Source organism: Manis pentadactyla, chromosome 4 (assembly GCF_030020395.1).
Source record: "Manis pentadactyla isolate mManPen7 chromosome 4, mManPen7.hap1, whole genome shotgun sequence".
NCBI classification, from domain to species: domain Eukaryota; kingdom Metazoa; phylum Chordata; class Mammalia; order Pholidota; family Manidae; genus Manis; species Manis pentadactyla.
Genome location: NC_080022.1, coordinates 138,530,034 through 138,555,051, shown reverse-complemented (window position 1 = coordinate 138,555,051; position 25,018 = coordinate 138,530,034). Strand labels below are relative to the sequence as shown.

General features: G+C 36.9%; 1 protein-coding gene across 2 annotated transcripts in view; it reads right to left on the bottom strand.

Moving 5' to 3' along the window:
• The window catches only part of UBE2G1 (ubiquitin conjugating enzyme E2 G1), a 140,707-nt gene that overhangs the window by 14,386 nt on the left and 101,303 nt on the right, over positions 1–25,018 (bottom strand). For both annotated transcript variants that reach the window (XM_057501012.1, XM_057501013.1), the window contains 2 exons: positions 20,766–20,944; positions 16,483–16,602 (listed from right to left, as the gene is read on the bottom strand). In XM_057501012.1, coding sequence (XP_057356995.1) covers positions 16,516–16,602; positions 20,766–20,944 — 266 coding nt within the window. In that variant the 3' untranslated portion in view covers positions 16,483–16,515. The remainder of the gene's footprint in view (positions 1–16,482; positions 16,603–20,765; positions 20,945–25,018) is intronic.

Below are 25,018 nucleotides of genomic sequence, written 5' to 3'. Positions count from 1 at the left end.
GTATGTCCATGGCTCCTTTATCATATATTAATTGACCATATATGGTTGGGTTTCTATCAGAGCTCTCAAGTCTGTTCCATTGGTCTATGGGTCTGTTCTTGTGTCAGTACCAAATTGTCTTGATTACTGTGGCTTTGTAGTAGAGCTTAAAGTCGGAGAGCATGATCCCTCCAGCTTTATTCTTCCTTCTCAAGATTGCTTTGTCTATTCAGGGTCTTTTGTGGTTCCGTATGAATTTTACTATTTGCTTTGATTCACTTAAGAATGCTGTTGGTATTTTGATAGGGACTGAAGTGATTCTGTAGATTGCTTTAGGCAGGATGGCCATTTTGATAATATTAATTCTTCCTATCCATGAGCATGGGATGCATTTTCATATATTGGAGTTCTCTTTAATTTCTCCTAAGAATATGTTGTAGTTTTCAGAGTATAGGTCTTTCACTTCTTAGGTTACGTATATTCCTAGGTATTTTATTCTTTTTGATGCAATTGTGAATGGAATTGTTTTCCTGATTTCTTTCTGCTAGTTCTTCGTTAGGAATGCAACAGATTTCTGTATGTTAATTTTGTATCCCACAACTTCACTGAATTCAGATATTAGATATAGTAGTTTTAGAGTGGATTCTTTAAGGTTTTTTTATGTACAATATCATGTCATCTGCAAACAGGGACAGTTTGACTTCTTCCTTGGCAATCTGGCTGCCTTTTATTTCTTTGCGTTGTCTGATTGCTGTGGTGCTAGGACCCCCAGAACTATGTTGAGTAGAAGTGGGGAGAGTGGGCATCCTTGTCTTATTTCCAATCTTAAAGGAAAAGCTTTCAGCTTCTCGCTGTTAAGTATAATGTTGGCTGTGGGTTTGTCATAAATGGCCTTTCTTATGTTGAGGTACTTGTTCTCCATACCCATTTTGTTGAGTTTTTATATCATGAATGGGTGTTGAGTTTTGTCATATGCTTTTTCAACATCTACAGAAATAATCATGTGGTTTCTGTCCTTCTTTTTGTTGATGTGGTGGATGATGTTGATGGATTTTCAAATATTGTACCATCCTTGCATCCCTGGTATGAATAGTGCTTGATCATGATGGATGATGATCTTTTGGATGTAGTTTTGAATTCGGCTGCTAATATTTTGTTGAGTATTTTTGCATCTGTGTTCATCAGGAATATTGGTCTGTAATTTTCTTTTTTTGCGGTGTCTTTGCCTGGTTTTGCTATTAGAGTGATGCTGGCCTCGTATAATGAGTTTGGGAGTATTCCCTCCTCTTCAACTTTTTGCAAAACTTCAAGGAGGATGAGTACTAGCTCTTCACTAAATGTTTGATAACATCAGCAGTGAAACCTTCTGGCCCAGGGGTTTTGTTCTTACGTAGTTTTTTGATTACCAATTCAATTTCCTTGCTGGTAACTGGTCTATTCAGATTTTCTGTTTCTTCCTGGGTCAGCCTTGAAAGGTTGTATTTTTCTAGAAAGTTGTCTATTTCTTTTAGGTTATGCAGTTTGTTACCATATAATTTTTCATAGTGTTCTCTTGTAATTCTTTGTATTTCTGTGGTGTCCACAGTGATTTTTCCTTTCTCATTTCTGATTCTGTTTGTGTGTGTTAGACACTTTTTTTCTTGGTAAGTCTGGCTAGGGATTTATCAATTTTATTTTCTCGAAGAACCAGCTCCTACTTTCATTGATTCTTATTCTTTTATTCTTCTCAATTTTATTTCTGCTAATATTTTTTATGTCCCTCCTTCTACTGACTTTGGGCCTCATTTTTTCTTTTTCTAGTTTCATTAATTTTGAGTTTAGACTCTTCATTTAGGATTGTTCTTTCCTGAGGTAGGCCTGTATTGCAATATACTTCCCTCTTAGCACGGCCTTTGCTGCATCCCACAGATTGTGTGGTGTGGAATTATTGTTGTCATTTTTCTCCACATATTGCCTGATCTCTGTTTTTATTTTGTCATTGATCCATTGATTATTTAGGAGCATTTTATTAAGCCTCCATGTGTTTCTGGGCTTTTCCTTTTTCTCTGTGTATTATTTCTAGTTTCATACCATTGCAATCTGAGAAGCTTATTGGTACAATTTCAATGTTTTTGAACTTACTGAAGCTCTTTTGGTGGCCTAGTATATGATCTATTCTTGAAAATATTCCATGTACACTTGAAAGAAAGTGTATCCTGTTACTTTTGTTTGGAGTGCTCTGTAGATGTCCATTAGGTCCATCTGTTTTAATACTTTGTTCAGTGCCTCTGTCCCCTTATTTATTTTCTATCTGGTTGATCTGTCCTTTGGAGTGAGTGATGTGTTAAGTCTCCCAAAATGTATGCATTGCATTCTATTTCCCCCTTTAATTCTGTTAATATTTGTTTCATATATGTAGGTGATCCTGTGTTGGGTGCATATATATTTTAATGGTTATATCCTCTTTTGAACAGTCTAATTTATCTCACTTAGTATGCTATTATGAACACAACCTAAATGTTCTTTTTTTTCTTCCTCCTCCATTCTTTACATATTAGGTATCATAATCTGTACTCTTTGTCTATCCCTTGACTTTGGGGGTAGTTGACTTGATTTTCCATCTTCTTAGTAATTAATTGTCCTACTTTCTTTTCTGTGTTTTTATTTCCCCTGGTGACAGTTATTTAGGCTTAGGAATACTTCCATCTATAGCAGTCCCTCCAAGAGGCACTATAGAGGTGTGGTCTGTGGGAGATAAATTCTCTCAGCTTTTGCTTATCTGAAAACTGTTTAATCCCCCCTTCAAATTTAAATGATAATCTTGCTGGATAAAGTTTGTTGGTTCGAGGCCCTTCTGCTTCATTGCATTAAATGCATCATGTCACTCTCTTCTGGCCTGTAAGGTTTCTGCTGAGACGTCTGATAATAGCCTGATGGGCTTTCCTTTGTATGTGATTTTATTTCTCTGTCTGGCTGCTTTTAATAATCTGTCCTTATCCTTCATCTTTGCGATTTTAATTGCCATGTGTTGGCTTCCTTGGGTCCCTTGTGTTGGGAAATCTGTGCACCTCCATGGCTTGAGAGACTATCTCCCTCCCCAGACTGGGGAAGTTTTCAGCAATTACCTCCTCAAATATACTTTCTATCCTTTTTCATCTGTATTCTTCTTCTGGTACCCCCACAGTGCTCATATTGTTCCGTTTGGATTGGTCACACAGTTCTCTCAATATTCTTTCATTCTTAGAGATCCTTTTTTCTCTCTGTGTCTCACCTTCCTTGTATTCCTCCTAATTTCTATCCCATTTACCGTCTCTTCTACTACATCTAATCTGCTTTTAAATCTCTTCATTTCAGATACAGAATTCCTTAATAATTGAATCTCTGTCCTAAATTCATCCCTGAGTTCTTGCATAGTTTTCTGTACCTCCATGAGCATGTTTGTGATTTTTATTTTGAACTCTTTCAGGAAGATTGGTGAGTTCAGTTTCATTTGGGCCTTTTTCTGGTGTTTGTGAGATTTTTAGTCTGAACCAGGTTCCTTTGACATTTTATATTTGTATGTGGCGCCCTCTAGTGCCCAGAAGCTCTAGTCTCTGGAGCTGCTTAGCCCCTGGAGTGATGTCTGGGGTCACAAGGGAGCAGCGCTGGTGCCGTTTCATGAGGTTTGCTCTGTTTTCCAGGTGTGTGCAGTCTGGTGCAGGCTTCTTTCCAGTTGCTCTTTTAGGATTAGTTGTATTAACTCTATTTTCGTATTATATGTAATTTGGGGAGGAGTTCTCTGTCTCACCTCTCACACTGCCATCTTGAATCTGGAAACTTATTCCACTTCTTTTTAAAACTAGAACAAAATCCTTAATTTTCTATATGGCTACACAACTTAATCTTTTTAAAAGGCCTGAAAAATACAAAGTGGACAAGTGTGCTTCAAAATAAAAACTGCTTTTTGATGTTAAGAACCAGGATAAAAATAATTTCTCATTCAAGGGTTAAGTGTTCCAATAATCTCAACCATTCTTAAGTGAAAGCAGGCCATGAATAGCTTAGTATGAAGGAATTTTTCCCATTACCTTTCACAGATACTTCCAAAAGGTCCAAGTCATCCCCCACTGCCACCCAGTATATTGCTAGACAACAGTTCTCCCCCATTACCAATTGTGGATAAGGTGAAGGTTCCTGTGGCCAGGACTCTCACCTGGCCCTGGCTGGCTTGCTCACTACACACGTGTGGGCAATACATTGTTATTGACTCTATATAAAGAGCTCCACCCAGTGCTCTGGGAGAAATGGTGGCAGGGCTGCAAGGCTGCAGGAGAGCAGAGACTGGAGTGGTGACAGCACTGAGGACAGAGGCCCAGAGGATGGCTGTGTGGGCAGAGAGGCCCAGAGGCAGAGACTAGCTTGCTACATGCAGACTTACTCTTAGTGAATGAGATTTTAGTGATTGACCTGCCACCAGGGAAATAAAGTTGTGTATAACCCTTTCACCCCAAGAACGTTCTACTGTCATTTCTTTGGTCACACTGAATCCACAGTGAACTTGCCTGGGGTTGAAACCCACTGGCAAGACATTTGGTCACACTGAATCCATACTGAACTTGCCTGTGGCTGAAACCCACTGGCAAGACAGCAATCTATTGGCTTTTCCCCCTAAACTCTTCTCACTCTTTTCATTTCATGGCATTGTGACCATCCACACCCACTTCCTTTCTGAGGTCTGTAATACCTCATTCCCCTAGCTATCCTCCTCATAACCAACCAGTCCACATGTTTGTCTGTTTTTTTTCCTTCTGCTCCCTAAAATGTGGAAATTGTGCAAGATGTGGTTCCTGGCCCTAGTTAAGTACTGCTTTCTACACCAAATGAATCTTCACCTCTGGTCTGAAGACTTCCAGTCTTACCGGCAGCCCTATGTCTAACCTCTATGTCCTAGCCACCAGTATTTAGTGATGTGCTGACTTCTCAAAGCCATGCTCTACTTCTACTCCCACTAGAGCTCTTACTGTGGTTTAACATTTTTTTTAAATGCCTGGTCTAACTGGCTAGATTAAGAGCTCTTTACTGGTAGGGGTAATAGGTCTACGGCACTCTGTATATCCTTTTCTTTCCCAAGAGAACCGGCCTTTGCAAATAGTAGGAAATTAACAAACATGGGTTAATAAGAACTGAAATGAGCTCAGGGTTCACCTATCCTTGATGTTATCTCTCATTTCAATATGTAAATCTAAATCCTTAATAATATGCAGCTGTTAAAAAGGAAGCATATATTATTGAGCTAGCAAAATGTCAAAAGGCATGGTTAGACTAAAGGTACAGAACTTATGCTAAGTATACATTTATGCTATACTCACAGACTTCATCTATCAGACTCTGTGTATGTGTGCATGGTGACAAAGAAAATTAGGTTTCTGAGAGATTTAACTATTATCACTGGTTACTTTTGGGAATAGAACTGGGGAATAGAGGTACTGAGATGAGAAACTGATTTATTTTTCACTTTACATATATGTTTCTGTATTCCACATTTGTGTAATGCCTGCTTTGCTCCTGTAATTCGGGGTGAGAAAGGGGAAGGTAAGGAGAGAAAGAGAAGGGCAGCAATAAAGAGGTAGGCAAAGGTAGCAGTCAGATTCAGAAAAAGAAACCAAGATAGAGCTGTGGTATTTACAGGTAGGAAGATATTTCCAGAAGGGATGGGACGCTCAATAGTGTCAAAACGCTACAGACATTAAGAATCAAAACTAAAATGAAGCCTTTGGATGTGGCAAACTGGCAGTTTCTGGTATCCATATTAGTTTTCTGTGGAGAGGTAAGGAGATGATCCAAAATGTGCTTGAAGACTGATAGCTAAGAAAAAAAAAAAGACAAAGCTTCTGTTTCCTGGTCTGCTCTCTGCCTCCCTATAGTCAAATACTACTGCAAATTGTATGAATTTAATGTATTTCTTCAAATCCTTGTTTTAAAATATTTTTATTCTACCAGAGCTATGAAAACTAATATAGTTTTACTTTTTAATTTATATGAACAGTAACATACTGTTTTTGTCTTTTTTGCAAATTGCTCTTTTATACTTGAGACTTGTTCTTGAGATTTAACCATGTGATTAAATGTAACTAAGTCTACATTCCACATTGTGGCTGGTAGATAATATTCCATTATTATTAATCATAACTGATCAATTCTGATAGGCCTTTTCAAAATTACACACAATGACACAAGCAATATCCTTGTATATGTCTACATATAAACTAGAGTTTCTCCAACCTATACAATCAAAATTACAGGATTATATGTTTCAAAATTGCCTAGATACTACCCAAATCATTCTCTAACACTGACAGGGTAACTTCACTTATGCCAGTATTTCAAGTATGTACACTGTTTCTCCAAATTCTCACCAACACTTGGGTTTCTCAGACTTTTTGCTTTTTGACAATCTAGTAATTTGATGTTTTCTCCCCATAGCTTTGTATTTCTGATTACAACCACAGCTGAGTTACTTTTCATATATATAACAATCAGCTTTCTTTCCACTTCTAAATTATTACCTATTCATATCATTTCCCTTTGTGTGGATATTTTACCAATTTCCAGAAGCTGGCTGCAAACTCTAGACAGAAATACTGAATATTAGATACACATCAATATTTTCCCACTTTGCCACTTCTTTTCACTTTGTCTTAATATTGAAGTTTTCAGTTTTGATATGGCTTAATTTATCCAATATTTTTCCTTTTAGGGATGTATTTGTACTTAATAAATCCTTCTCTACCTTGATATTTTTCTTTATTGTGTCCTAGTAGTATTTTCACATTTATGTGATATGTTTTAAAATTTATCAGAGATCACTTAGCTCCTCCCTACTTCAAGTCAACAAGATCATTACAGATTGCCTGTAAAAGTGGAGTGAGATGGGTTAAGTCCTTGCAGCAGACTGGGTGGTTTTCGTTTTTCTTCATAGTCTTATTACAACACTGGAGATTAGAAAGGTTCAACATTTTAGGAGCCTTAATTTTAAGGAGATGTGCAGGCTAATCATTAAATGATATTAATATGAAACCCATCAAGGCTGTGGTCCTCTTGTGGTAATCACTCCAAATGTGGTCTTTAAATAACCAAATGAGAAAAATGGCTACTTTGAGGAACAGAAACCACATACGTGGAGCCAAACATACTCCTATTTGTATGAAATGACTCTGGATTCATGCACACACATATACCAACTAGGTAAGGCAGAAAGTCTTCTATCTTAACTGTGCTGGTTACACAACCTAGTATCCTCAATTGGGTTCCCTACGAAACAGATTCCAAGGCAAAGATTCATACAAAGTTTGCTGGGAAGTACCTTCAAAAGCAAGAGTGAGGGAACAGGATTAAACAGAAAGAGAAGATGAACTGAGGGGGCAGCTGAAACAAATGCCTCAGCCAATCCCACATTGGAATGGCCTTTCAGAAAAGTCCCAAACTGAGAAAAGAGAGCCAGTGGTCCATGCCTTTGTACCAACTGATCCCTTCCCCAAACCAAACAATCTGTGGATACAGGTGTCCCCCAGGAAAAGGGACTAACTTGGGAAAATCATCTCTTTTAGCTGAGGGCAATTTCTAGAGAGCAACTCAGCTATCAGTTATCAGCAGGCAACATTTCCCAGCAGGCTGCAGTGTGACTGCTTCCTCTGGGCACAACATCCACTACACCTAGCTCACTTCTCTTACCCGTGGACCTTGTCCCTGAATGATGCCAACTGAGCTGACCTATGGAAAGGCCCACGTGACCAAGAACTGAGAGAGGACCCCAGGCGACAGCCAGTGAGGTACAGAATACTGCCAACAACCACTTGAGTGGACTTGGAAGCAGAACCACAGAAATTGAGAATTAAGAAGACTGCGGTATTGGCCAACACCTTGATCATACACAGCAGAGGGACCTAGAGGCAGAAGATTCAGCTAAGTCATACCTGGATCGTTGCCTAGGAAACTATGAAATAATAAATGCTGCTTTAAGCCACTAAGCTTTAGGTATTCTGTAACACAGCAATTGAAAACTAATACAATCCCTTTAGCCTTGATGCTGAACAAAAAGACAGTTGTCTTGTCTAGTGGTACAAAAATATGGCCATGTTGTTGATCTGTGAGAAAGGGAGGATTTGTTTCTTTTTCCTCTCTTCTTACCATCTCACACCTGAATTAGAAGATAGATAAGGCTATTAATATAAAGTATAAACACTAGTTAACAAGTGAAATAGAGAGAGAAATACTACATGACTCCACTTACATGAAGTGTTAAGAGTACTAAACTCATAGAAACAGAAAGTGGAAGGGCAGGTACCAGGGACTGGGGAGGGGGAACAGAATTGTTCAATAGGTACAGTTTCAGTCAAGCAAAATGAAAAGGTTCTAGAGATCTGTTGTGAAACAATGTACATATAGTTAATACTACTGTCATGTACATGTAAAAACTGTTAAAAGGGTGAATTTATGTTATGTGTTTTTCATTTTCTACCATAAAGTCTGGGCCAAGTACATCAACAGTAATACTTCCATTTTTAGAAAACATTGTATAAGATGGATTTCTACGTAGATTGTATTTAAAACAATTTAAAATTTACTTCTCGCTCAACCCAGTGTACATTTTTTAAGTGCTTATTGTGGGTTTTATTTCACATCTACATTCTGTCACATTACAAAAAAAAAAAAAGAGAGATACCAAGGATATTCAGAAAGTGCATGTCATCAGTCATGAGAAAAAGCCAGCCTTTCAAAAGAATCTTGGTGACTGGCTAGGCTAGCTCAATCTGCTACAAAGCAGCAGGTTTCTATGGCATAGCCTTAAGTATAAAAATTATGTAGTAATGACAATGACACATTAAGGTTATGTGGGCACCTCAATGCTATAGCATATCATGCTCTGTGCATCAGGGAGATAAGGAAAGCATACACCCACTTTGAGAAGGTATTCACTAAGTCACGAATCTGATGTGATTGTTTTAATCCAATTTTCAAATGATTTCACTTTTAATGCAATCCAAACAGACAACTGCGTTCAGGTACTTATTGAGGCTTTTATTTCCCAAAGGCGTCATGTCATATGTAACAAGATTAAGACAAGTTCGCAAAAGGAGTAAGACAAATACATAAATGACTGAATGAAAGGTATGACTATGTGCTACAGTGTTGCAAATGGGAAGAATTTATTTTGGGGTAAGCAACTGCTTCATGAAAGTGATATTGGAGATGCACCTCATCTCACATGTGGCAACAGAGGCAGAGGACATATTACACACCCTTGGCATGGGAACTGCCCACAGTTGATACCCAGATACTTGCTGAATGGAGAGATTAATTTCAGAAAGAGGGGACCATATAACCAAAGAAAACATGCAAAGAAGCCATATTAGTAATTATTAATGAGCAGACAATAGACACGACAGGGTACTTGAAAGTTAGGTTAAGAAGGCTATCTTGAATACTCCATTAACCAATGCTTCCCAAAGAATGTGTCTTTCTTTGCCCATAGGTAGGCCAATGGATACTTCTAATGAGCTTCAAACTGACAACAAAATACATAATCCTTTACTCAGTCCTTTCAATGAAAAACACATTATTTTGAGGACCATGATTTTTTACACAAAAGCCCAAGGTCTAGTAACTAAAATTAGTCATTCAAAAAACGAATGCATTTATTTTACTAAAATTTTCTATCAAGAACTCTAGCTACCACATTCTTTACAACCAGGCAAAGCCACTGCAATGTATGCATGAATATATGCGTAATATTTACAACTTTCAAGAAGGAAGCTTTGCTATTAAAGTGAGAACAGTGCTGACCTATGTTAGTCAAGAGTCCCGATTACCGCTTCCTTACATAACTAAGTTATTTGTTTAGTTTCATCATTAACAGCATATTTTGCAATTAACCTATTCCATGCAATGAAAGTAATTATTTTTTGCCTCTGCCTCTATCTTCTTAATAAGTGAACATTCATCTTGATAGTATAGACATTAAGTTATGATTAAGTTATAAATTAGCTCTAATTCCACTAGCAAAGGAGATAATATAATAATCCCTTATAAAATTTGTGGCAATTCATTAGCATTTGATTAACTTGCAATACACTATCAAGGTAAATAAAACTAAATTCCTCGTTATTTCCCAAATTTATAAAATACTATTTATTAGGTAAAATCACATATAAGCTTAGGCTTCAAAACTTATTACATTGTTCTTCAATCCCTTGTTGTTGCCCAGCTCTTCTCTGATTGAAGAACAGTATGGGTAAGGAAAACAAAGACCCACAGAGTGCTTCCCTAAGATAGCATCGTATCCATGGAAGAACAACTGTGATGAACTGAGCTTTTAACAAGCTGGGTGCATCTAGGTAAGTGCCGGCAGGCAGGAGGAACTTCAATACCAGCAGATGACGGCAATTGTCTAGTAACAAGAACTTGATCTAGGCAGTGGAAAACAACAGCCGAAAGGGAAAAGACATGGGCCACTGACATGGACCAGGGAGATAACAAAGTTAATGATAATGAAGCAAGGACAAGAGCATTAGCAAAAATAAACAGGATAGATACAAACAAGATGGTGAAAAGCAAGTAACATGAAAACTGCAAGGTTACTGCAATTATCTGGTAGTAACAGAAGTTTATTTACAGCATGTTATAATTTTAAGGAGATTTAAAAATAATTTGACTCTCTTCAGAAACCAGAGATATCAAACATGAAAACAGAATGAGTAGTGGATAGACATTTTAGCCTTACTACTGATTTGCAACTTTCCATTTGAAACATTTAACCAGAAAAACAAATAAATAGCCAGGCTACATCTACATCTATGAGAACTCAGCATCTCACGAAAAGGGTAAGATACAAAGCCATGACTGGGGGGGACCTAAGGAATCCCCCAACCCCAGCTCACCAGCAGAAAAGAAAGAATCAGAGTGGGGAGGGAGTGGAAGCACAGGACTACTAAATAACCAGCCCTAGTAATATGCACTGGAAGCACAGACACACATTGCATGATGTACTGGATATTAGAGAAACGAAAAAGCAAAATCCGAGTCGGAGAATGAGAGTGGGTCCCCCCAGTCGGCTCTCCTGGGACAAAAGAAAAGCGGGCGCTTTCTAAAAGTATTAAACAGACAAGGGCTCAACAGCTGGACAAAATTATCCCAGCACACTTACCCCAGCAGGCTGGGAATCATGAGGAACTTCAGGCCCCCTAACACTCTGGGGGGTAAAGCAGCCCCGAAGCCCCTCACGGGGATAAGCAGCTTGCCATTCATTCCCCCTGGCCGGTGATGCAAGCAAACCGGCTGACCCGCCAGAGCTGCAGAGCAGCTGGAGAACAGCGCTGCCCACAGAAACCACACAGAGTCTCCTCCCAGCGCACAGGAAACCGGGACAGACAGAGGAAGCCAGAGCAAGATCCGAAAGGCACCAAGGGGCGCTATTCTTGTGGAGAACACACCCTGTGTGGCTGCAACCCCCACAATGCTCTAGGCTATCAGGAGGGCTGCCCTGTCCACGGCAGCTCAGGAGATTATCCCAGAGACTGATGCCGGTGTGCAGTTACACTGCACAGGCAAGAGACAGGGGCAAGGAGACCAACAAGCAGGAAGGAACTTTGTTCTCCCACCTGAAACATGCGCCACCTGCCTGAGACAACTTTTATCACCATGAAAAGGCAGAAGAATCTGGTCCAGTCAAAAATCACTCAGACAACCGCAGAGAGAGGGCCTGGTGAGATAGATATAACCAATCTTCCTGAAGAAGAATTCAAAATAAAAGTCATAACCATGCTGATGGACCTGCAGAGAAATATGCAAAAGCTAAGGGATGAAATCTAGAGGGAGATAACAGAAATTTAACAATGGATAGAGGGTCTTACGAGCAGACTGGATGAAGTGCAAGAGACTGTGAATGGAATAGAAATCAGAGAACAGGAATACAGAGAAGCTGAGGCAGAGAGAGATAACAGGATCTCCAGGAATGAAACAATATTAAGAGAACTGTGTGACCAATTCAAAAGGAACAATATTTGTATTATAAGGGTACCAGAAGAAGAAGAGAGAGAAAAGGGTTACAAAGTGTCTTTGAAAAAATTGGTGAAAGCTTCCCAAAACCGGGGAAAGAAATAGTCTCTCAGACCATGGAAGCCCACAGATCTCCCAACACAAGGGACCCAAGGAGGATAACACCAAGACATATAATAATTAAAATGGCAAAGATCAAAGTCAAGGACAGAGTATTAAAGGTAACCAGAGAGAGAAAAAAGATCACCTACAAAGGAAAACCTATCAGGCTATCATCAGACTTCTTAACAGAAACCGTACAGGCCAGAAGAGAATGGCATCATATTTTTAATGCAATGAAACAGAAGGGCCTTGAACCAAGGATACTGTATCCAGCACGATTATCATTTAAATTTGAAGGAGGGATTAAACAATTTCCAGACAAGCAAAAGTTGAGGTAATTAGTCTTCCACAGACCACCTCTACAGAATATTTTAAAGGGACTGCTCTAGACAAAAGCACTCCTAAGGCTAAATAGATGTCACCAGACAAAATAAAACCACACCAAAGAAAGCAGACCAACCAACTACTAACTAAAGGCAACAAATAAAATCAACTATCCACAAAAGGAGTCAAAGGAAACACAAAAGACTACAGAATAAAACACCTAACATATAAAGAAGGGAAGAGGAAGAATAAGAAGACAGATAAAAAAGATTCATCAGATTATATTTATAATAGCATAATAAGAGAGTTAAGTTAGATGGTTAGATAGTAAAGAAGCTAACCTTGAACCTTTGGTAAAAACAAATCCAAAGCCTGCATTGGCAATACGTACATATCTTTTGATAATCACCCTAAATGTAAATGGACTGAATGCACCAATCAAAAGACACAAAATAATAGAATGGATAAAAAAGCAAGACCCACCTATATGCTGCTCACAAGAGACTCATGTCAAACCCAAAGACATACAGACTAAAAGTGAATGGATGGAAAAAAGATACTTCATGCTAATGATAGGGAGAAAAAAAGCAGGCGTTGCAGTACTTGTGTCAGGAAAAATAGACTACAAAACAAAGAAAATAACGAGATAAAGAAGGACATTACATAATGATAAAGTGGTCAGTCCAACAAGAGGATATAACCATTATAAATCCTTATATATGCACCCAACACAGGAGCACCAACATATATTGAAACAAATACTAACAGAATTAAAGGAGGAAATAGAATGCAATGCACACATTTTAGGAGACTTCAACACACCACTCACTCCAAAGGACAGATCAACCAGAGAGAAAAGGAAGAACAATCCCAAATGTCTCAGAAGGACGGACATAATTTCAGAGAAGAAATAAATAAAATTGAGAAGAATAAAACAATAGAAAAAACTCAATGAAACCAAGAGCTGCTTCCTTGAGAAAGTAAACAAAATAGATAAACCCCTAGTCAGACTTATTAAGAGAAAAAGAGAATCTACACACATAAACAGAATCAGAAATGAGAAAGGAAAAATCACAATGGACCGAACAGAAATACAAAGAATTATTGGAGAATACAATGAAAATCTATATGCTAACAAGCAGGAAAACCAGAAGAAATGGACAACTTCCTAGAAAAATACAACCTTCAAAAACTGACAAAGGAAGAAACAGAAAATCTAAACAGACCAATTACCAGCAACAAAATTGAACTGCTAATCAAAAAACTACCCAAGAACAAAACTCCTGATCCAGATGGATTCACAGCTGAATTTTATCACACATATAGAGAAGACATAATACCCATTCTCCTTAAAGTTTTCCAAAAAATAGAAGAGGAGGGAATACTTCCGAACTCCTTCTATGAAGCCAGCATCACTCTAATACTAAAACCAGACAAAGACCTAACCAAAAAAGAAAATTACAGACCAATATCCCTTATGAATGTAAATGCAAAACTACTCAACAAAATATTAGTAAAACGAATTAAAAAATACATCAAAAGGATCATACCCCATGACCAAGTGGGATTCATCCCAGGGATGCAAGGATGGTACAACACTGAAAAATCCACCAACATCATTCACCACATAAACAAAAAGAAAGACAAAAACCACATGATCATCTCCATAGATGCTGAAAAAGCATTCGACAAAATTCAACATCCATTCATGATAAAAACTCTCAACAAAATGGGTAGAGAGAGCAAGTACCTCAACATAATAAAGGCCATATATGATAAACCCACAGCCCATATCATACTGAACAGCGAGAAGCTGAAAGCTTTTCCTCTGAGATCGGGAAGAAGACAGGGATGCCCACTCTCCCCACTGTTATTCAACATAGTACTGGACGTCCTAGCCACGGCAATTAGACAAAACAAAGAAATACAAGGAATCCAGACTGGTAAAGAAGAAGTTAAACTGTCACTATTTGCAGGTGACATGATATTGTACATAAAAAACCCTAAAGACTCCACTCCAAAACTACTAGAACTGATACTGGAATACAGCAAAGTTGCAGGACACAAAATTAACACACAAGTCTGTGGCTTTTCTATACACTAACAATGAACTAATAGAAAGAGAAATCAGGAAAACAATTCCATTCACAATGGCATCAAAAAGAATAAAATACCTAGGAATAAACCTAACCAAAGAAGTGAAAGACCTATACCCTGAAAACTATAAGACTCTCTTAAGAGAAATTAAAGAGGACACTAGCAAATGGAAACCCATCCCATGCTCGTGGCTAGGAAGAATTAATATCGTCAAAATGGCCATCCTGCCCAAAGCAATATACAGATTCAATGCAATCCCTATCAAATTACTAACAACATTCTTCAATGAACTGGAACAAATAGTTCAAAAATTCACATGGAAACACCAGAGACCCCGAATAGCCAAAGCAATCCTGAGAAGAATAAATTGTGGGGGGATCTCACTCCCCAACTTCAAGCTCTACCACAAAGGCACAGTAAACAAGACAATTTGGTACTGGCACAAGAACAGAGCCACAGACCAGTGGAAAAGAATAGAGACTCCACACATTAACCCAAACATATATGGTCAATTAATATACAATAAAGGAGCCATGGACACACAATGGGGAAATGACAGCTGGTGCTGGCAAAACTGGTCAGTGACATGTAAGAGAATGAAACTAGATCATTGTCTAACCCCATACACAAAAGTAAATTCAAAATGGATCAAAAACCTGAATGTAAGTCATGAAATCATAAAACTCTTAGAAAAAAACATAGGCAAAAATCTCTTGGACATAAACATGAGAGACTTCTTCATGAACATATCTCCCCAGGCAAGGGAAACAAAAGCAAAAATGAACAAGTGGGACTATATCAAGCTGAAAAGCTTCTGTACAGCAAAGGACACCATCAATAGAACAAAAAGGCATCCCTACAGTATGGGAGAATATATTCATAAATGACATCCAATGAAGGATTGACATCCAAAATATATAAAGAGTTCACACACCTCAACAAACAAAAGGCAAATAATCCAATTAAAAAATGGGCACAGGATCTGAGCAGACACTTCTCCAAAGAAGAAATTCAGATGGCCAACAGACACATGAAAAGATGCTCCACATCGTTAGTCATCAGAGAAATGCAAATTAAAACCACAATGAGGTATCACCTCACACCAGTAGGGATGGCCACCATCCAAAAGACAAACAACAAGACATGTTGGCAAGGTTGTGGAGAAAGGGGAACCCTCCTACACTGCTGGTGGGAATGTAAATTAGTTCAACCATTGTGGAAAGCGTATGGAGGTTCCTCAAAAAGCTCAAAATAGACATACCATTTGACCCAGGAATTCCACTCCCAGGAATTTACCCTAAGAATACAGCAGCCCAGTTTGAAAAAGACATATGCACCCCTATGTTTATCACAGCACTATTTACAATAGCCAAGAATTGGAAGCAACCTAAGTGTCCATCAATAGATGAATGGATAAAGAAGAGGTGGTACATATACACAATGGAATATTATTCAGCCATTAGAAGAAAACAAATCCTACCACGTGCAACAACATGGATGGAGCTAAAGGGTATTATGCTCAGTGAAATAAGTCAGGCGGAGAAAGACAAGTATCAAATTATTTCACTCATATGTGGAGTATAAGAATAAAGAAAAACTGAAGGAACAAAACAGCAGCAGACTCACAGAAACCAAGAATGGACTAACAGTTACCTAAGGGAAAGGGATTGGAGAGGATGGGTGGGAAGGGAGGGATAAGGGTGGGAAAAAAAAAAGGGGCATTACGATTAGCATGTATAATGTGGGGCGGGGGGGATGGGGAGGGCTGTGCAACACAGAGAAGACAAGTAGTGATTCTACAGCACCTTACTACGCTGATGGACAGTGACTGTAATGGGGTGTGTGTGTGGGGGGGGGTACTCGGTCAAGGGGGGAGCCTAGTAAACATAATGCTCTTCATGTAATTGTAGATTAATGATCACAACAAAAAAATGGCAAGAGAGTCATATGAGTTTAACATGAACTTACCCTGAAATAAGTGAAGTTATAGTTGAATAAATGTCACTCAAAAGCAGTCTCTTGGCTTTTTCTTACACAGCGGGCAACTTTCCTTTTAAATTCTCCATTTCTGTCTTCCCTCCATTCTTTCTGTAGGTAGAAAAGTAATAATATCAAATGATCTTATTCAATCTCCTCTTTGTAAAGTTCAAATGCTAATTTTAACTTTGAATGTAATGCTTCAAGAATATGCAAACCTTGAAAATGTTAAAAAGCTGGTAAGGTAGAAAAGTAGTCAAAAAACAGTTTTACAAGGCCCTCTCTCTTGGGATACAAGAGCAGAAATCCCCTATGCAAATTACCTCTACAGGCACAATCCTCTTTACAGTAGACATAATAGTGCCTCCTGTATAGATCAGTACTGTTCACCATACTGAGGTGTTGCTGAGTACTACTTCTATTTGAGGGCTGGGTGAGGCAGTGACAGTATCACACTATCAATGACAAGTGCGTGAAAATGGAGCACAAAATAGCACCAGCATAGTTTCACATGAGAATAGAGCTGGTTTTACCTAGTATGTAAAATGGCAGGAAATGCTCACAAACATGCCCAGCCCTTTTTTTCCCATTTAAAAAAATATCATCCATGTAGGGACAGCAAAGACTAGAAATCTTCTACTGTTGCCCTTGCAGAGGAAGAGATTCAAAAAGCAATTTTTTGCCCTCACAGCAAGGCACCCTAGAAAGGCACCTATAAATTATAATGCTGACATGTAGAGATTTGGAGATATTTGCTTTAGTGTTTATAGATAAAATGATGTAATACCTGTAATTATTTCATTATCATTTTTAAGTTAAAGGAAGAAAAGGGCAATTCCAAGCAAAAGAGGGAAGGTCAATTTCAAGGAAAAAAATCAACTAAAAACACTTAGCAGAGAAAACTAAAACTGAAAACAGGGAAATCAAACGGAAAGTTATTTCAATAATGTTAAGAAGTGAAAAGGACTTAAATCAATGGCACAGAGGCAGAAAGGAGTTGAGAGAGAATACATGACTGATGTTCTCTAGTGACTGAGACAAAAGACTGGGCAAAGATGACTTCCAGGTAAAGGAAAGATCAGGAGATGATGTTCCAGAGCAGGAACTAGCTAACATAGCCACCATCTGTTGAATCCACTATATGCTACACACTGTGGATGACAAAGCACCTGATATTATCTTCTGCATTTTAGATATAGAGAACCTATGAATTCAACAAACCAAAAAGCACAGGTTCTATCTCTGCTCTCTTAAGACACTTTTAAAATGACCATACTGTATTTTTTTAAAGGTATAAATCCTTGATATCAAAAATAATGGCAGGAATGTCACCTAACAAAGAAGGGAGCGGGGGCAGTTTCTGGAAGACCAAAAGCAGATGGAAGAGCAATGAAATATGTGGCAGAGAAGAAAGAATAGAAGTCTAGAGATGTTTCAATGGAACCAAAGCAAAGGAAGCTAAGGACCATTGCACAGAACCCTCAAGAAATTTAAGTTTGGAAATGGCAGGTCTGAGAAGAGTCAGGAAGAGGTGGGGCTGAAAGAAATTAATAAGTCTGTATAACTCAACAGTTTTTAGCATTTTCCTCCCACCTATATTCAAAATTCTAATACCTTCCTAAAATAATGATAATACATAGGTTTCATACAAATATACTGAAGAGCACTAGAATTAGCACTGCTAATGTGAGTACTGATATTGAAAGTAATTACTTCATTTTAGCATTTAAATGACACTCCTCATCCTCCAACTCTTACTCTTAGTCTACTATCTGGCTTGCTACCTACATACTTAAGTGAAACAAATTCTGCGCACACACACAGCTCAAATGCTTTCCTAGACCCTCATTTATTATTTCTTAATCATGAATGGATAGTTATGTAGAAAGCCTGGAGTTCCTCCTAGACTTCAAGATACAAAAGAAACAAAAGAAAAATTGACCTCAAAGAAACTTCAGAAGTTAACCTTTTAAAATCCCTAATTAGAACTCCTGAAAAATTAAATAATTATTATAAATTCACTAAATAATAAAATTTGAAGAAAAAGGAGTTAATGGGGAAAAGAACAAGCTATTTAAAATTAAAAGTAATATGCCAAAATAAAATTCAACAGAAAATTCAAAATCGGCACTAGTTTGGATGAAAAAGATAAAAACATGAGGGATCAAATTGGGTAACAGTTATAAGTTCAAAAAAGTAAAAAATCATAAAAATGGAAAATTTCTCAAAGTAATTAAAAAGGAAAATTTCCCAGAGCTGAAGTCTTCAAATATATACCAACTAGAGATGGAAAAATTTAAAGTTACACAACAATGTGAAATTTCAGAAGACCAGGAATCAAGAAAATGACCTGAAATGAACCAAGAGAACAGAGTATTCATCTACAAATAAGGAGCATCAGCCTAGCATCAAATTTCTCATCAGCAACAATAAACGCTAAAAGAAAATTTCACAGAAATTTTATTTTCTCCTCTATAATTCTATAAAACAAAGTATCAAGTATAAGGTCAGGATAAAAACACTGACTGACACATAAGGACTCAGGATTTAGTTCTCACATACCCTTTCTAAAACATTACTCTAGGATGAAGTATAGCAAAAGGAAGAAGTCACTCAAGAAAAAAAGAAACAGGATCCAGGAAACAGATGATCCAACCCAGAATAACAGGAAGGGGAAATTCAAGGAAGGCATCAGCGAAGCAGGCTGAGTTTATCTAATTTGGAGCCAAAGGATAAGGAGATCCAGGAGAGAGGTCTCTAAGAACATTGGGCATTTCCTGGGATAGGAACCACTTAGAGGTTAGAAAGACAAACAAAATTATGAAGAAAAGCATACAATGCAAAGGGAAATTACAAATAAAACTGTTCAAAAGAAAGCTGTAATTTAAATATGAGACAACTAATTAATTAAATCAGAAAGAAAAGCAGTGGGTTTAAAGAAAAAGAGTGGGATAGATTTTGCTCAATTTGTAGTATTCAGACTAGAAGTCATATTTGCATATTTCAATGTCATATTGTAAAGTCTACTTCTAACCTTTTTGGAAAGATTAACCCATCAAGAGCATGACTTTACTTTTCAGTAGGTTCTACTGTTTCAAGCCTCAGCTGTTTTGAAGAGTCATTAGTTTTTGCATATTCATATTCTCAAGTATTTGCTCTTAATTTATCTTTCATGAAGATTACAACACTGTCAGTTCTGATCTTACTTTAAAAAGCTGAGTGTTAAGCAGGAATCCATAGAAAAAATAATTAGTTCTCTCTCAAAATGATTCCACAGGACATTTTCTTAAAAGCAGCTATGACCTCTTTTCCTTTATAGTCTCTTGCGTTGTTTGGACTGATGCTTGACTAAATAGAAAGTCAGAATGGCTTTCTGCCAGTTTCTTACTTCAATTTGATCACTGAATTTAAAATTTTAAAGCCACAGATTTAAAAAGTGGTTATCAATGTAGTGTTTTCCTATATATAGTCTCTCACCCAAGTTTCTATACAGGTTTGAAGTAACCCAAGAAAAGGGTGAATTTAATCTCCGGCTAACAGAGGTTCCAATAAGAACAACAAAAGGCTTTTCAAAGGATGATAGGAGGCTGAGGAACTAAGACTACTGTAGACTAAAGAAGCCTAATAATATAGGAGTGCAAAATAGAACATGTGTTCCTAGATTCTGGATTAAAAAAAAAAAAAAGGAAAGCAGCTATAAAGAACAATACTGGAGAAATTTGAGTATAGACTGTGTACATATATTCAATAATAATACTGCATCAGCGACAGATTTTGTACAGTGCTTATGGAGAAAGATACCCTTGTTATTAGGATACACGCCAAACTTTTTAAGCATGAAGAGTTAGAGTATCTGTAAAGTATTCTTTAACTGTTTAGGAAAAAAAATGTTGTACAATCTCCCCAACTGATGAAACTAGATGAAGGGTACAGGAGCGCTTATTTAACTAATTCAACTTTTTTGTAGACCTGAAAGTTTTAAAATAAAAACCTGATATAATAATATGTACTTCAGTAGAGGCTTGATATTAAATTTTCTTAAATATGACAGTATTGTTACATAAGATAGTGTCCTTCTTCTTAAAAGATGCAAGTTTAAGTGTTTAGGGTGAAGCTTAGCTGTCATTTATTTTTGTACAGATTCAGGAGAAAAATTAATGGGTATAAACAGATATTTAGATATAGACAGAAAAGAGAGGGAAAGATACATATAAAGATGCCATAGTTTTGAATTCGATCAAAGGGGAGGGGAGATATGCGTGTGGCCTCCTTACCGCAGCATCAACATTAGCAGGTGAATCTCCATTAGGATCTGCCAGCATAGAAATGACACTAATCATGATGGTTTCCACGGTGTGAATAGGAAGCCAGCGTTCCTCTGGCTTTTCATAACCATATTTATCTTCCCCAGGCTCATGAAGAATAGAAATGCATACATCACCATTTTTATCAACTGTAAAATTAGAGAATAAGAGTCCTGTTTAAAATGAGTATTTTTATATTTGGTTATACACAAAACATCTACATGGTCCTGATTCCCATGGTACTTGTATAAAACACTGAAAATAACGTGTATGTATATATAAATATATATATATATATTTATATATATATACACACACACACACATACAAAGAAGTTAATTTCCAAAATGGAACCTGTTAACCTTTTATATAAAGACCACAGATTTTACCAAATAGGATCTATCTGACAAGTGCAATAGGAAAGTAAGCTATCTTTTATTTTTGCAAAACTTCAAGATACCTAACATGCAGATGTTGTCTCATATTTACAAGAAGTAAATACAATGAAATGAATAAATGACAACTATGTGAATCATCCGTAGAAGACATAAGGTCCAAATACCAGAACTGAGTGTTTATGAAATCATCTCTTAGTTTCTCTACTAACTTAATGACTTAATTGGTGATAGCCAACGGTCCAGAGACTATACTAAGGAAAAAATAAGATCATTATAATGTATTTTTTTTAATCACATAAAGGAAAAATTGTATTTTCAGGGAAAGGAATATCCTCAAATTCACCAAAGGAACATGTCATATTGCCTCTGAAAATGCATCAATATAAATGACATTCATGAGGTCTCTTTTCTATAAAACTATTTTAAAATCCAAGCCACGAAGTGTTAATCAAAAGAAGGGTGAACTCTTAATCTACTAATTCATTTTATATCACTCAAGTAACTCATTAGTAAAACTATCAAAATTGTATCATTCACTTATATTTTATAGTAAAAATTTCCCCACTGCCCAAAAAAAGCATACTTAGTTGGAAATGTTAGAAAAAAGGAGGAGTATACAATATTTTGGTGTTCAAAATTTTTTTCAACAAAAGTTCCAAATCTTGTAAAACCAATGGCAATATGTATGCATATTGTACTATGTATATCCTATTTTCCACCTAAAGTCTAACATATTTATGACAGATAATAATTTTAAAGCTTATTTTTCATCTCATAACTTCAGGGGGATGCTGTTACAAACTCCAGGCAACCAGAAAGAAGTTTTATGTATTAGTGCTCTATAACAAATATTACTTGAATGTACAGTGTGCGTGTCCGCACCATCTGACCCAGGGGACAGCAGTGAATGGGACAGACAAGGCCTGTGTGCCTTCAATGTCATACATATGAGCTTCTCTATAATTAAGGTTCCTCTTCCCAAGGCACCATCACCTTAAAATCTATTAACTAAAATGGAATACTAGATCAAGAGGCAAGAGTAACAACAACAAGCTTGTAACAGCACTATAAAGTTCAATATGAAATGCTTATACATTATTAAGATATTTTCCTCACTTTTTACACAGATAAGGTTTTTTTCCAAGTCATTTTCTTTGAACAAAGGATATTAAATATTTGTATAGGATTATATGAGACAATCAATTTAAAATCCACTTTCCTTTTTAAGAATTATCATTAATCTAGCATCTTTAAATTTTTTAACCTGTGTCATTTCAAACAGTTTAATTTTTCAGAATGAGAGGATTTTAGGCTTAACACCTTACCAAATTACACTTTAAAATGTATATTGCCATTAGCAATACAAGGTGACAATTTCATCACCTGTTCACTCAGCAGATTTTTCTTTATTGGTAATTTTTAAATTTCACATGTAGAATCTAGTTTAATTAACTTTTCTCAATGCTTTTGGGAGTGGAAGTTTCCCATGTATAGAAACTATACTTAAGTCCTTTTTTGTGAAATGTCTGTTCTCACCCTTTACCCACTCATGTACTCAGTGTTTAGTTTTTTCTCACCAAACCACTTCCTCAATTTTCCCCATTTAGTTTTTGCCTGTTACTTTTTCCTCTCATTTCAATGCTGTTTCTTTATAACTGGCCTCATTATTTGACACAAGATCCATTTAAGAATCTATATTACACTTAGTTGCTTTTTCTCTTCACTCTCCTCTTTTTACTCTTCCAGTATTTACTTTTGACTAGAAAATTCTTATTCCTAACACTAACAAATGATCGATATTCATCTTTTTTAACTACTTTTAACTTCTTTTTCCATTCAGAGCTTTAATTGACTTTGCTATTTGGTATGAAGAAAACTTCTAAATCAATTTCCCCATACATAGCTAGCCAACACTGTCAGCATCAATTACTGAAAACACAATTCCTTCTTCCATCTTAAAACGAAACCATCTGAACCATGCATACCCTTCAAGCGATCTCCTTTCCCTTAAAGCTGCGTATCTAAACTATGAAAATGTGATTCCATCTTCCTCTTCTCAATTCTCTCACTACTTGGGCATTTTCTTTTTTACCTCACTATAAACTGGCTTCTGCCTCAAATTGGGATGCTATGATTGCTCTCACAAAGTGGAATGTGAGCACATATTCTTCTGGGTACTTTTAAAGTTAACCCTTCTGGGCCAAGACAACTGATGTTGTAGATACCTTCCTGGACACGTTTTCTTCCCTTACCTTCTGTGACACACTTCTTTTCCCTGGTTCTTGAGCCATTCCCTCAGTCACTTTCTAGCTTTCCTCTTCCTTGGTCTGACTTTTGATGTTATCCTAATTTCCAACATTAATCATCTTTTACCTTGATAAATTAACTCAATCATTATTTTACAATGTTACACATTATGTTTTCCCCTACAGCTTTGTTGAGATTTAATTCATACATAACACTGTTGAAGTTTAAGGTGTACTTGATGATTTGATCTTGATGCCAATAACTTCCAAGGCCCCGAGCTCACTGTGAAGCTTTGAACTAGGTTTTACCTAATTATCTAACTGTATATGGTAAATGTACTTCAAGAAAAACAAGTCCAAACTGAATGCATCTAAGCCACACAAAGCTAACCTTTACCCTATAACAATTTTTAGAGCGTCACTGAAATATTCCTATTTTTAAAGTGCACAATTTAATGGCTTCTGTAATGTTTAGAGTTGTGCAACCATCAGCACAATTAGCTTTAAATCAGCTTTAGATTGACTTAATTAGATTTATTTAGATTGAAATTCACCACCCCAAAAAGGAAACCCATTAAATCAATCCCCATTTCATCCCAACATTCCCCAGAGCCCTAGGCAACCACTAACCTGCTCTCTTTCTCTCCAGACTTGCCTCTTCTGGACATGTTACACAAGCATTCACTACGTGGTCTTTTGTGACTGGTTTCATCCACTCAGCGTATGTTTCAAGGTTCACCCATGTTGTAGTGTGTGTCAATACTGCATTTCATTATATGGATATAATACATTTTGTTTTTTTCCTCATCAACTGATTAATACATTTGAGTTGTTTCTTTTTGGCTATTATAAATAATGCTGTTATGAATATTTTTGTACAAGTATCTTATGGACATACAACATTTTCAATTTTCTTGATTATATATGTAGGAGTGGGACTGCTGGGTTATTAGGTAACTGTGTATACACCCTTCTGAGGAACTGCCAGACTGTTTTCCAAAGTGGCTGCACCATTTTACATTCTTACCGGTAGTGTACAAGGGTTCTAATTTCTCTATGTCCTCACCAACACTTGTCTATGATCAGTCTTTTTTATTATAGCCATCCTAGTGGGTATAAAGTGGTATCTCACTGTGATTTTGATTATGTAATTATTTTGTAAATGGTCTACCAATTTTAAATTCCATTACCATCTACCTCTGGTAGCCAACAAGTGAGAACAATTTAATTTTCCTTCCTGCCACTACTCTTCATTCAAGCCTTCACTGCCTCTCACTGTAACCACTGATAAATCCTCCACCTCCCAGCTATCAGTCTGGCTTCCCCTTCCAATCCTTCCTCCACAAGTGTCATCTTTCTAGAAGAAAATATAGACAAGATGAACCTACTATACTATACAGTTTTAAAACTCATTAATTTAACTAGTCCCCACAGCCTAAAGAACAAAGTTCAAGCCATGCATTTACATATTCAAAAATCTGTTCAAGAATCCTATTCTCTGAGAATCATCCTGACTTGCTCTTCCATGCTACCACCACACACTCACCACACATCACTGTCATCCCTGTTTCACTCTTAA